Source organism: Egretta garzetta, unplaced genomic scaffold (assembly GCF_000687185.1).
Source record: "Egretta garzetta isolate BGI_Z169 unplaced genomic scaffold, ASM68718v1 scaffold148, whole genome shotgun sequence".
In the NCBI taxonomy this organism is placed as follows: domain Eukaryota; kingdom Metazoa; phylum Chordata; class Aves; order Pelecaniformes; family Ardeidae; genus Egretta; species Egretta garzetta.
Window position 1 is genome coordinate 1,250,248 of NW_009260669.1, and position 14,915 is coordinate 1,265,162.

At 37.3% G+C, this 14,915-nt stretch overlaps 1 protein-coding gene across 1 annotated transcript in view; it reads right to left on the minus strand.

Annotated features, from left to right (window-relative positions):
* Positions 1-14,915, minus strand: part of HGF (hepatocyte growth factor) — a 94,605-nt gene that overhangs the window by 26,978 nt on the left and 52,712 nt on the right. The window contains exons 5-9 of the mRNA XM_035901090.1: positions 12,834-12,946; positions 12,112-12,226; positions 7,247-7,389; positions 5,444-5,564; positions 598-716 (exon numbers count right to left, since the gene is read on the minus strand). Coding sequence (XP_035756983.1) covers positions 598-716; positions 5,444-5,564; positions 7,247-7,389; positions 12,112-12,226; positions 12,834-12,946 — 611 coding nt within the window. The remainder of the gene's footprint in view (positions 1-597; positions 717-5,443; positions 5,565-7,246; positions 7,390-12,111; positions 12,227-12,833; positions 12,947-14,915) is intronic.

A 14,915-nucleotide genomic window follows, 5' to 3' on the forward strand; every position in this document is an offset into this window, starting at 1 on the left:
AAAGTGAGGATAACAAAAGCCACCATCTTGTAATTGACAGATGAAAAGAAATTAATTGCCTGTGGAGTACTTTGATACTGGAGTGCTGAATATCACAGAGAAACTCATGAGGAAAATAATAATTCTGTCTTCAGCACAAGGCTGAATAGTGTGCAGGAATGGAGGCCTAGAACTGCACAAGGTGCAAGAGGAAAGCAAAGCAATGAACAGTTGTTGAGAGTGAGAGCACTGAGCAGGGAAGATTACACGTGCCTATTCCCAAACTGTAATGCAGATGCCCAGCATGGCCAAACTAATACTGTCTATAAGATCTTCATGTTGATGTTGGGTCACTTTTCTAGTTCTTGATTTTCCTACATTTTAATGCAATTTCCTGTACATAAGTTATATACATATTCCAACGCTAAGTAACACAGAACTCTTTTATTTCCTGTCTAGATTAAATATAATGTCTTTATAGGAGATCCTCTTTGAAAGTTATGTTTTAAAAGTCATTGAAGTGCAATGAATGAACTAGCTCTGGTCCTATATTGCTTGAACTATCTGTGTCCAGATTTTGGAAAGGAAAAGGAAGTAATAAATTTTTCTTAAACTCACCACACGTTTTAATTGCACAGAACTCCCAGGGGGTGTTAGGGTCAAGAGTGTAGCACCATGGTCTCAGCTTGCCATCAGGATTGCGGCAGTAATTATCATCAAAGCCCTTGTCAGGATATCTGCAAACCACAACGAGAAACGTGTCAGGGAAGTCTTCCTGGCAACACTGCACAGGCTTGTACAAGGTACTTACAAGACAATCTTCAGCAGAGGCAAACAAGAACCGGTTACCATTAACCTTGGATCTGATCCTGAGAGATGAATGCAGATGCTCTTTTAACACTATTAGAAAGTTAGTAACATAAAATCTCTTTCCAAATACGCAGCAGAATCAGACCTCCACTGAGGGGATTCCCTGCTGTGCTAATGCACAGGAATCCGGATGGGATAACTGCTAATTGCTAAACTCTTGCTCTTCTGTCTGTCAACTGATGACCAGACTCTAAAGCCACTCAGTTTTTTAAAACAGCCCAATTAAGTGTGGATTATATAAACACTGCCTGACATGCCGGACTCATTAAGAAAACAGGTTCTTCAGTGCAACAGCCCTGGGTTCAAATTGGAAACTATTTTCAAAAGCTGTGTTACTAATGATAGCTCCACTTTTGTAATAGAGCTCGTTCTAGGTCATGCCCTCATTTCAAACATTGGGGTAAAATGAAAAATAAGGAATTAACTTCCGTCTTGCTTTATCTCATTAAGATTTTAAACCATTGTGCCATTTAATTGTTTCCACGTTCCTACTGCCATCATTGAACTATCAGGCAGATATTCAAGATAAGGAGGTTGGTTTTTTTTTTTTTATAAATGTGCTGTATTAACACCTATAAACTTAAAGAGAAGGAGATAAATGCGTAGGGTTTTTTCTCTGGTAAATACAAATTGCCTTGGTTTTCCAGTTTTATTGAAACATGTTTGTAAAAGAAACAAAAACTAGATTTTCCCCTGAGGGAAACATGAAAAGTATGTAAGAGAACAATAAAGTTAACTACCTGGGAACCTGAACCCATTTACAACTGCAAGCAGATGTGTTTCGCACAATCAGAGGAAAATAAGATTTACAAGACTGCATTTTTGCTAGGTTCCTTTTCTGTCAAAAAATTATCCTAATATTGACTCATGTATTTGTAACTTGATCTCCCATTCCTTGATTCCTTCATCATCATACAAGGGGCAGGGACGGGATTTAAGTAGAATTTAAAAAAAAAAAAAAAACAAACCCAAAACCACAAATTAAAAAAAACCCACCAAAACCATCAAGGAGAAACCTCACAAAAATGAGAATTCAAGGAGAGTCAAGAATGTGGTAGCTTCAGATCTAGCAGCAATACCCTGTTTTCTGCTAGGTAGGAGACAAACTGTAAAGGAACAAACTGTGTCCAAGGATTTCACAAGAAAAAGGTTAATGGGCTAATAATATGGCAGAAATGAAATTACTTTGGCCACCCAGTAGGTGCAGTGATGAGCTCTGATGTTGGCAGCAAATGCACCATGTCATGTAGCAATGGAGAGTCCATGGCACTACCTAGGAACAAAGGTGAGTTCAGGAATGGCAAGGTATCTGCAGTCATAGCTCTCCAAAAACATTCAAAACAACGGGGGATGTAAAGAATCCACTCTCTAGAAGGAAAATGTCTTTCATAGCAATGGATGCTCTGTCCTTCCTAATATTATATGATATGCTCCCACAGTATGTCAAAAATATGTTATTCACTAACTAGAACTTAAGTAGAGATGTAACAGTTCTTCCAGGATCAAGGTTTGAGTGCCTTTCTGGGATGGAATAGTGTCCACAAACTGTTTCTTTCCACCTACTATATATATGTGCCCTTTTCTAGAACAACAACAGCCTTCCCAGACACTGGTTCTTCAGGCATGCTTCTGCTTTCCTTCATATCCAGCAAGCAACAGTTCCTCAGTTCCTATGGAAAAGGCCAACTAACCTTTAAGACACAAGTATTAGGGATAAGTTAAACAACAGGGCTCCAAACTGCTCCACACAATTCAACAGTGAAACTGTGGAGGATTCACTGAGAGCTCATGCCCTTGCTCTGCACACTCCTTCTTCCCAAGTGCACTTGGGCACAGACCTCTTGCTTAGACCCAGTGAAGAGCCCGAGGCTTCCAAGAGCTTTCAGAAGCCTACATCTTTCCTTTTTTTCCCCTTGAAACTGCAGTAGCTGTACTTCACTGCTGAAACGGAAATGAAGCATTAAGATACACATCTGGTGTCAAAATCAAGAATTTTTCTCAGTTTCTAGGTGGGAAAAAAGAGTGTTAGACAAAGAGATAACATTTATTCTCTTTAAAGAGACAGATGCTGATCTCTAGCTCTGCTGGAACTAAACTGAAACTTAGTGTCTAAAACGTCACCAATATTTCTTTTCCCCTTCTTTCTTTTAAAAGACATGCAGGACTGTAAACTTGATTTTGTATACATTTTTCATACAAGGGTTATAAACCAGAGTATTTTAATAACAGAATACCTGCAGTTATTCAGCTCAGACTACACTTCATCCCTACTTTTCTCTATGCAATAAATACCTAGTTTTGCAGCATATTTGATTTTGAGCAGCAAATATGAGCAGAATTGGAGAAAACTGCTGCTTCTCTGTGCTGCTCTATACCTATCTGTCATTATCCTCAATGGTCTTTCTTCCATACTGAGGCATAATCCTGCCCATGAGGAGTACACAAGAGAACTGGAGCTTCAGAATACAATTTTGCATCTGCTAATAGCCAAAAATGGGTCATGCAGGAGCTGTTTGGGGGGATTCCTACTGCTAGCCTCAATCACATCTAAGTAAACAGGTATTACAAATTCTCTTCAATAACAGACATCTGCATGTAAGAAATTCATTGAGGTGACAAAAAGGAGACATGAGATGTATCTACCCTGAGCTGAAAGCATTGTCCAACGGCAGGTAGACTGAAGTGTTTGAAAAGATCAGTAGTTTCACCTCTCTTTCTTCATCATTGCAGCTGATGAATCCATAAATGAAAATAAGTTTAAATCTGTCCAGCTAGTCCTTCCTGGTTTCCAGGTTATTCACATTACTCCTGGGTGATACAGTATAAGCCTCTCTAGAGATTGCTATATTTTAATGGATGATTTGTTCCAGACCTCCTCTCTTATTTTCAACTTAAATAAACAACAACAGCAAAAAACCAAACCAAAGACCACAACATATTTAAAAGCTAGTATAATCGACGTATAATTGGCACTAGCTTTAGTGACTATTCCATGAAGGTAGTTAACATCAGTGTATTAGAAATGTACTGGACCTCAGTTACTCTTCTGAAAGAACGTACAGATCAGTTCAATCTGGATGGGTCGCTTTTTGGTAAAAAAGCATTTTTATTACTGTCTGAAAACTCTCAAGAGGACATTATCTGAAGAAAATCTTTCAAGGAGGAAGGTGATCACTTGTGAGATTGCAGTTAGTCTGAAAAGTCATTTTGCAAACAATCCAGAATTAACGGAAAAAAGAAATTTCCTCATGACAGTAAAATTATTATTGTTTGTACCCAGAAGTTCTATAAAAGTTTCACTGCCGAGGAAGAAAATACTTTCTGTGACTTATTCTAGAATGCACAGCAAGTGCATGGCAAAACTCAGAAACAGATTATCTTCAGTCCCAGTCTGCTAATACAAAATCTTTATTGTAGCAGAACTGTGGGAGAGCCTGCTATTATTCATGAAGCAGATCATCTGAGCCAAGAGGAAAAAGAGGTTATATCACATTAACTCCAAAACTGCAAATCCTTAATGTTTTGCTGAATAATCATGCTTTCTAAAATCTATCAGCACCCATATTTCTGAGTATAAAAATGATGCTTTATTTAGTGGAACACTTCAGCATATATAAAGATACTTTCAGTGGAAGGCCTCAATCATTCTCAGTTTGTTGATTCTTGCAGCCTTCCTCTGGCAGTTTAAGTTTATTCAGTCCACTTTATAAATGGAGTTAATCCAAAATCCAGAGTAAAACTAAAATGAAACTTTAGTCTGGTTTAAGAGAAACACAAAGACCCTCCTGTGTGGCCTAAACCCCCACACAAAATCCTTCCAAAAGGGTGTATTATAGATGACCCCTTGCAGTCAAATTAATTTTATCCTCTAGGACAAACCCTAATGGGGATGCAATTTGTTTTGCTGTTTCTGACTCATCTTTTGGCATTATGTATCTATGCCTACATTAAAAGAAAAAAGAAAAAAGTCTAAAATGTAAATTCATGTGCATGACGTGCTAAACAGAATGGTGAACTCCTTTCCCAGGCTGGAGTGGGCAAACATTTTGGTAAAAAAAAATTAGATACATATACCTGATTACAACAGACCATCTACAGCTTTAAAGCTGTTCAGTATTTCAAAAAAGGAGAACATTCTGACTTGATAATGTTGCAAGTTGATATCCACTAATTGTGTTAAGAACTCTAACAAAAATCTATGACTTTTAATCATTATTTACTTTGTGATTAAGGTATATTAAGCTGACTGAAGCTGCATAACAACATATGCAGAAACATTCAGAGTTTACTTTTTTACTTTCAATTAAACTATGAAGGAAATTTTAATCAATTAATGCAGCACATGTACATCACTGCACTACACAGCCATGGGATGTAGCCACAACTTCACAAAACAGCCTCTAGTCCCCATCCTGCATCTCCATCATAACAGTAGCCAGCCTGCACACACCATGGGCCAGAAACCCAAGCAACTAAAACTGGTAAACTCCATAAATTTCAGTTCAGCTAATGCTGCTTTTGCCCATCTCCTTGCAGAACATGTAATTTTCAAGTTATAGCCACATGGTTTTGCCTGGAGGGGAGGAGAGGTTACCTCTCTGGACGAAATTTGTGCTTGTGTGGTCTCTGAAGATCCCAGCGCTGACACTCTTTGCCTGACTCAGTGTGATCCATTGGCCCTCTGTAACTCTCTCCATTACAGGTCATGCATTCAACTAGGAAAAAAAAAAAAAAAAAAGGTACTGGTCATTTATTATGTCAATGACTTATAGCACAAAAAAAAATTAAAATAATTAAATCATCTGTCTGCTTTTATAAATTGAAACCAACCTAAAGAGGTATCAGAGAGTGATATATTTTAGTTAGGTTAGTATGGGAAATGTCTTTTGGAACAGAATTGCATCAGATGCTTACATTTGGTATCACTTCATAGGACACTTACGGTTTCAGAGGCAGGTAGGCGTAAGCTGCTAGAGACATTCATGTTTCTGGCAGATTTTTAACTTTACTTATGGTTAGTGACAGAGAGAGACACATATCTAAGGAAGGAGCATTTTTTAGAGGTGAATTTTCTAATTAAGTAGCATTCATTATTCTAAATCACTCTAAGTCATAGTATAATTACAGCACAAGTTTAAGTACAGAATAATGGCTGAATCACAATTTCAATGCAGTACAGTCTGTCTCTTTAAATTCCCAGCACTTTCTGTTACATATGAGGCTGTTTCTTTTCGATACTGATTCTTTTTGGCAGCTTAAACTATGATACTGCCCTGGTTTGGGAAAGTAGGGGGTGGAGGGAGAGTGGGCAAAAGCTACCAAAGGGATTTGAAATCACTGTTAAACAAAATATGCTTCATAATTTAGAACGAGAAGTCTTAAAATAAAAAATAAATTCACCGTAATTAACTATAGACACATTTGTCAAGTGCCCCCTAATTAGAGTAATTGTAAGGAAGGATCACTTAGTAAATACTAATTTATGCAATTACAGACCTCACTCTTCAGTCAAAACATCCACTACTAAAGTCTTCACCCTGCAGTGAGCTCTAGGTCTTATCCCATTTGAAGCTCACTTAAACTGATCTTTAAATGTTAGCTTTTAATAGATTTTCAAGCTCCTCGTAAATCATTCTCTTCCTCCCTCTCTTCCTCCTTCCTTCTCTCCCTTTTCTTCCCCCACCACTGCATAGCTATTGTAGATGACACATTAGCAGAAAAATTAAAGGCATCCTATCTTGAGAATTTAAATGAGTTGATTGACTGGAACTGAATTGGCTGATTAGCCAGATATAAAAGCTTAGTTTGGAGGTTAACAGAACTTACAAGTCAAGAAATGTAATGGTACACATGAAGTGTCTTTCAAATTCTGTGACTTGAAAGTTGAATGGGACTGGATTTATAAAAAGTTTTGTGTATTTACGGTATTTATTTGAAAAACAAAATGCATGCTTATACTGTTCTTTCATCCTGTAATTCAATATCTATATTTTCATCAAAAAGAAGAAGAAAAGTTGATTTTACCATGGAATGGCACTAGATTTTTTTATCACATACTAATACTGAAATTGTTAATGGATTCACTGTGGACTAAACAAGTAAAAAGGGTCACATTTGTGCAGAACTTCATTGTTCCGGCTCCTCCATGACCTGAAAAAAAGCTGCTGAGCCTGAAAGCTTGTTCAAGTTTTCCAAAGTACTGGATCATAACAAGATCTCCTCTTTCTCTAACAACTGCTTTTCTTGCTACATGAGTTATTCTTGCTGAGAAATCACCTATTCTTTCTCCAAAGTCCATGACCAAATGTCACTGAAACTATGGTTTCATTGTACCTGTTCTATGTACCTGCTGCCAGCAGAGAAAAGGCAACGCTCTGCGTGAGCCGTGCTGGGTTACCTTGTGAACAGAGTGGGATGTCGCAGACTTCATGGCGCATCTCCGGGCTGGTGGTGAAACACCATGGCCCTCCTTCTTCCCCTCGGGGGTTTCGACAGTAGTTTTCCCGCAGGTCCTTACCCCGATAGCTCGAAGGCAAAAAGCTAGTTTTAAAATGACAATCATTACAGTATAAGAGCATGCAAACTTTGGTGTTAATCATACTATTTTTTACAAACAGTTAGAAACAATCACATTTCTGCTTCCTTCGCCCTCCACCCTGCCTACACAAATGCACACACCCAAATATCTATCCATACACAAATTCACATCTTCAGTCAGGATTACTCAACCAATGGCCTAAATCTGGGACAATTTGTCTAGCCCATAGCTTGCTCTAGCGAGTTTTACTCCCATCCCTTGGGCATCTGGAGCCAACTATCTGCTGCAGAGCCAGAGGCAGCAGCACACTCCCTGCCAGCCCTCGCTGAGCTCTACTTCACAAGCTCATAACTTGTGGAAGACCCTTGGACAAAGGTGAAAAATGTATTAGGTGCACAGGCGAAAAATTTGTTAGGTCCATAGCCATGTCAGACCTGCCTTTCTTATGCATGTTATGCACATATAGCAGGCCCAGCTGGGCTTAGTGTTCACCTACTACATAAAGTCCACAAGAAGAGAAACCTCTTCCCATCCCCAGTCAGACAGCAGCTAGAACTGAGCGTCAGGACCGTGTGAGCGTGACCGAACGCTGTGACACACCATGCTGAGAGGTTTTCACTGCCCAAAACCACAGGCTGCTTTGCATTTCATCTCCAGAAATTTCCCCAGATGCCACTTTAGCTGTCTTGCTTCATGTTCTGCCACAAGCCCCACTGTTGTCACCTTAGGGTCTGCTACTTATAGGCCCACTCATCATTGCTATTGTACAAATTAGGTCATTTAACAGTGACCTAGCTGACTTAAACTATGCTCTCCCTTTCATTATATTTTCTGCTTTTGCTGTAAGGGGCTATTAAATAACAATACCCCTTAAGATTTTTCCCTTAGATTAGGGGTTCTCAGGCCAATGCTAAGCACTTTGTTTTTCTTTAGTGATTTAATAAAAATGTGAGCCAATACTATATTTTTTGCTTAACACACATTTTCAGTATAAGATTTTGCTGCTTATGCTTAGTCCATCAAATATAAACTCTCCAGGGTCAAGGTTTTGTGTTCTTAGCTGTCTGTAAAATTATGTGCTTACCTCTAGAGAAACCCCCACATACACACTGACATACAGAGATATATGTAGGTATATATATATATTTATACATTAAAGTAATACTGGTTATTTTTCCACACACAATCAGTAACCCCATAGTAAGGAGCCCAGCACCAGAGCTGGCTCTGTTCAATGCCACTGCAAGAGCTCATGACCACACTCAGGCTGCCCGTTGCAGACAAACCCAGTTGCACTTCACTACCAGTTTCATTGTGATGGTGCTTAAACAGCAGCTAAATTTCTGTAGTTTAAAAACACATTACGTTTAGAGTTATGCTCAGTTCCATGAAGATTGTTTTTTATTTTTTGTTAATTGAAAAGTTGGGCAGAACACATAGGGGATCCCACAAAACTTGTAATCCAACTTAATAAATTGTTTTAGTTTTTGAGCTCTCTAAGATTTTTTCCAGTTTTTTTTTCTTCAGTATATTTAAATTTTACTAGAATATCACAAGTAAAGTGCCCCTTCATTCTGAAAATGCCCAATCTTTATTTTGGGTGTTTGTTTGTTTGTGGTTTTTTGGTTGGGTTTTTGTTTTGGTTTGCTTTGTTGTGGGGTTTTTTAATCACCAAATGTTATCTATATTCTAGAGTGGAAAAAAAAGTAATAAAATTTAATCTAACTTATTTTAGAAGACTGGAGACACTTGCAGCTTAGGAAACTAAACTAAGCACTTGGGACAGTCTTTATACACCGACACTGATTTAATTTATATATAAAAGCAGAAGAGAAATGTATGATTCTTGCTGTCCTTGTTAAATTCTATGTTACAAATGAATAAATTAAACATTTAAAAGAGAGAGAGAGAGAGAAACAAAAAGAAAATTATGACATGTGACATTTTAATCATGTTTATTCCCATTAATGCAATCTTTGAACCTACTGAAGTGGAAAATACCTCTGTTAATTATATTGTGGTTCTAGTCAAGGCAATGTGGAAGCATTATCTAAAAGTGCTTTGCTTATTTTTGGTGCTTGAAGAGAATAATTTTGATGTTATTACTGCCACCTATAAAATTGTTGGTTTTGTTTTTCCTCTGTTGTCTTGTAATATAAATCTCTCAAATTTTTTTAGCTAAAGACAGACCTGGGCAAACTTTTCTGATGGGACATTACAACCTATGTATGCGTTAATGCAGTATGTCAGTGCATATTAGAAAATTTTATTTAATTTTCCTGCTGGAAAATCTTTCTGCTCAGAAATTATGGACATTAGAAAATATAGGGAAAAGGCATTTCAAATTACATCAGACACTGTCAGAAAAAAAAAAAATCTAAACAAATAGCATTAGAGACTCACAATGGGTCAGATATACAAATGGCTTCAACAGGTACTGAAGCAGGACTCTTGAGGGAGGAAAAGATGAGATGCAGTAAAGACCCACCCAGAAGTGGAAGGCAGGCCACTCCTAAAACTGTGTGCTGATTTAGTTCAGCTATATTAGGTAAGGAAAAAAAGAAGAAAGCCAAAAACTGAAGCCAGTAAGAGTAATGGTAAAAACAGATTCAACCCCAGCAAAAGTCACGGAAACTAGCAAAAAACTTGTGAAGTACTTGTCTAGTCTTTGACCATTTATCTTTGAACCCTTTTTGCATTGGCTTTATCCATTTAGATAAAAACCTCTTAAGAGCAAAAATAAAAAAGATTGTCTTGTAGTCTGTGCTAGAATGGAGACAAAAATAATGGAACCCTGATTTCAGCTGGGAGTCTCCAGGTTCTACTGGAATACAAATAAATAAAAATGTAATTTGTTAAATCCAAGCACAAGTTTAAAGTCTGAAGTATTTCAATTCCTTCTAGAAAGATAATGAAAAATCACTAAAGTACATTTCTGCCTTGAATATGAAAAAGGGATTTATTTTCCAATGGCACTTAGTGATAATCAGATGTTGAGAAAACTGACCTAAAAATCTAAGCTTTTCATACTAATAAGTTCCAAACACGCCACTACTGTCCACTTCTTCCCATTTCCCTCATGTCTCTGATGATGAAATCATATTTTCTGATGTTGAAAAACAAAATTAGCATGCAGCCACCTCATTTATCCAGTGACCTTTTAAAAATTAAACTTATTGCACAAGGCAGGAGAAAAGTCATTCTCATAAAATACATCATAGAAGAGTGGCTGTCCAAATGTATTAGATAAAGCTGTGTATGCTGTATATTGAAATGAAATTTAGTGATGATATATACTGTCCAGACACTTTTATTTCTTTAATTATCTAAAGTCATATGTATATTATATGGAATAAATGCTCATTCTTGCTTAGGCTGCAATTATTGAGAATTCTTTCATTTCTAAAAGAAGATAAAGATTGTATATTTCAAGGTGTTTAGTCTCAAGAGGTCATTGCTGTGGGAGCTGATGGTATTTATCATATGTTCACTATTAAAAGCAGGTCTGGTTCCACACTGAAAATCAGACATGTTACCATCTATATTATAAGCAGCCAAATCCAGTCAAGTCCAAGCCTGAGGCTCAGCTTTGTAACACATCATAAGAGGAGTGAACCCAAGTATCCTTTGCTTTTTAATGTTGTTCCAAGATATCATCTTGCACACTGGATAGATTTGGTCAGGACAGGACTGACACAGCCCAGTTCCTTACTAGCAATCTCCAGACTGGCTCCTCCTAAACAAAGTGCTGATGCTGGGAGTCCAGAGCAAAAGGCAGCAATGTGGATAGGAAGCTGTATGGGTGAGAGGACATTTTGGCTTTGGCTCTTAAGGGTTTATTATCTAAATGGCTAAAGCCAATAGAAAAAGGTTAAAAGAGTCAAAGAGTGGACCGGTACTTCATAGTCCTTTTGCTGGTTTCCAGAAATGCTTGTTGTGGTTGAATCTGTTTTTACCATGACTCTTACTGGCTTCAGTTTTTGGCTTTCTTCTTTTTTTCCTTAGTCAATATAGTCGAAATAAGTCTATTCTCAAAGTGTAGATATTCCTCAGTTCCTCAATATATCAGGTCTTAAACTCAAAAGTTGTCCTATACCTGCTGCATCAGTCTTTAGTTATTGCTTGTATGATCTGAAGGAAAGGATTTCAATAATCTGTTCAGTCCTTTCCCTGCATTTGTTGCCTGGTCTAAGTGCTTTATAGAGTTCAACATATTCTACACATAATAGAGAATTAGTAGGCACTAACAGAGAATTAGTACAGTAACAATAATTATATACTGATCAAATTGGGGGGCTAATATCTGTAATATCCTTCACTTCTTAACAATGGGGTTTTTTTAATTACCCATTTCCTGGGAGTCCATAAGAAAACAGTGAAAAACTTCCAGACCCCAGGCTGAAGTCACACAGATGTTTTGTTTCTGCCAGTAGCTAAGAGATCAAAAGGATATAAACAGCTAGAAAAAACTGACAGAGGAAAGGAAGGGATCCAGACACACAGGCTGGCATTAGGAGAGACCTCTTTGGAGAATACTCAAGAAGGTAAGGATTTTCTGGGAGCTGGAGAATGGCATCTCCTGGGGAAAGGCAAGAATACACCTAAGAGATTTTGTTGCCTAAAGTCAGTTTTCTCATAAATTCTTTGTCTGCTAATAAGTCAAGTTGTGCTTTATGGAAGCTGTCTGAGCACTACTGCCATTGTCTCTGCTCCTGAACTCTTACCTGTGCTCATGGGGGATCATTGAATTCCAGGCTTGACACTGGATACCACTTTTGGTAACAGATATCGTTCCTTTGTAGTCTGCTCCTTTTCCGATGATACAATTCCTGACATAGTCTATTGAAAAAAAAAAAGAGAAGAAAATTAGGGGTTCAGTTAATGTATTTAAAATTAGAGCTCATCATCAGTTTTCACATAAAAATAATATATTTTTGATAGCCTTTAAATACTTAATTATTCAAAATACTGTTTAATTGTCCACATACATTCTTGTTGCTTTTTTTTTTTTTTTCAAAATACTGATCACTGACTTCCCAAAGAAAGCTACTGAAAATGTTTATGAAGTGTCTGATTGACCAAAAGTCCATGTCTGAGGACCTAAGTCCCCTACTCATTAATGAGGTAAATAAAAGTAGTATTAAGTCAATAACAGTAACTCATGCAACTGAGCTTTTAAGTAGTAAACTGAAGGAGCAATTCAGACTAGTATATAGGATGGTAAGAAAACATGTAGGTCGGAAAATTGAGCAAAAGCAAGTATGTAGACACCTTGCATGATAGCAAAACCAGGATATTTGTAAATAAAACTGTAGGACACAGCTTTCAGAATACATAAAACCATCCCATGCCCAGAATGCTCCTATAGCCAAAAAGTCACTGACTGACCTCAGCTTTTTTCACCCTCCATAGCTGGAAAAACAAAATCAGTAAATAAATCAGTTACCCTTCTTTTCATACAGATCAAACGCATGGTCTTGCTTCTTTCTCACACCATTTGTCAAGCTGTTGAAGGATAACCAATGGCATCGTTTTGTAACTCTGTCATAAGCAAAGGCCCTGCAAAGAAAATCTGGATGAGAAAAAAATCTCTGTGTGGTTTATAATGACACATGGCCTGCCAAGGAGCATGCAATGACATCAGATTTATTTTTACTGGGAAAGTCAGAGAAACAGCCCAAATTACTATTTAAACCCACAACTGTGCTGACAAGAACAAAGAAACAAAGAAAATAAATTGATGTGGCCATTACATTAAATACCAGCTTGGTTGTTCACACTAATCTAAGAGTTCCCTTGTCATTTAAGATCTTTATTTTAGAAGTGAGATAAATGTGACTGAGACAGCATTTGTGTCTCCAGTTGTGCTGCTTTCTGATGAATAAAAAGGAAGACTCTAAAACATCTTCTTTTCTCTGCTTACAATATGCCCCTGAAATAGTTAAGTATCTCACACTGATGGTTTGAGGAAAATTCAAGCACAAGGAGTCTGCTTCTTGCCTAGAACAACAGAGCTGTTTAAAAGCAAGATTATTTTTGTTTTTATGAATAATCTAAACTGTGATAGTGTACCTACAGCTTGCCCTTGCTTTGCTTTTGTTTTCTTTTTTTCTCTTATTTTTAACTGCTTTCAAGGATAGAGTACAATGTGTACTGAACTCAGTGGATTTTTGGGGGCAATACAGACAAACACAAATCAGAAAAGAAAAAGTACCTTCTTTCAATATTTTAAATGAAATGTGCAGACCTTTTTCTCCTAAAATCATTTTGAAAGGAAATCCCTTAAGTGTAGGTAAAAGATTTTAAAGGATTTTAAAAACATAGTTGACTGCCTGGGTGGGGGTAACCGTTGTTCCAATAAGAGGAAAAAAAAAAAAAAAGAAACCAAAAAAACCTGAACCAACAAAAAACCCACTGAAATTTCTTTTTTCCCTTAATTTCTCATTAGAACCGAATAACAAATTGCTGACATGATACTATTGTCTCTAGCCCACCACAAAGTCTACATTTCTCTCAGTTATCGCAGACCTTCTGGGATATTTTATTCTGACCTGAGAAGGCATTTTAACACTGCTAGATAATATCCAAAAGACACACAGATTTCCTACACTTCATCCATACTTTGGCTGTTCAATATTCCTACATCCCCCAACTCAAAGCTCTTTGATCTTCATTTAATTCCCCTCTCACCATACAAGTTTTTATGTGTGAGATCTTGTTGGCTTCAGTTAAAAATATTACAAGATCCTATCCAACCTCCCCACTCTTCTTTTTTTCAAACATCCTCTTCATTATCATTTCCATCACCAAACAGATTTCTCATCCAACTGCTCTCTCTAGTCTGTTGACTCCAAATGTTTCCAACCTGCTAACCTTCATCCTTCTGCCCTTGTTCAGCCTTCTGTTCTCTCCTGGCTAGTTCTCAAATACAAGCATATCCAAGTGACTCTAACTTCATCTTCACAAAAATATCCTTGACCTTTCCTGCCTTTCCAATTACATTTGCCTTTCCCCTCCTCCCTCCTAAAGTGGGAATGCAGAATGCACTGTTTACAAACATTTCTTTCAGTTTTTGCCTTTCAGTTGCCTTTTGGTTTCTTTCCAGTTTGGCTTCAGTCACTTCTGCACATAAAAGTTTCTAACAATCTTTTCTTGGACCCAAATCTGGAGAGGTCTTACTCTTCCAAAGTCAACATATTTAAGCAAATTCTTGGACTTTCTTCTACTGATACTGCCGATCACAACATTTTTTTTATTGTTGCTATTTGTACTGAGATAGTGGGTAGTTTTTCTGATCAGATACTGGAATCTTGTCCTCCATAGTGGAATCTCTTTTTATGTAAATACAAAGACACTCTAGAAATTAAGCTATAACAAAGGATAAGACAGACATGGCTTTGTAGGTAAGGAAGTGATATGTCTGCAAAAGTCATCTGCATAGCCAATAAAATAGTAACTGCATTATATTTTTGTCATCCATAAGAAATGTAGTGCAAAAAGCTGCAAGGATAACTTCAGAAAAACAGCA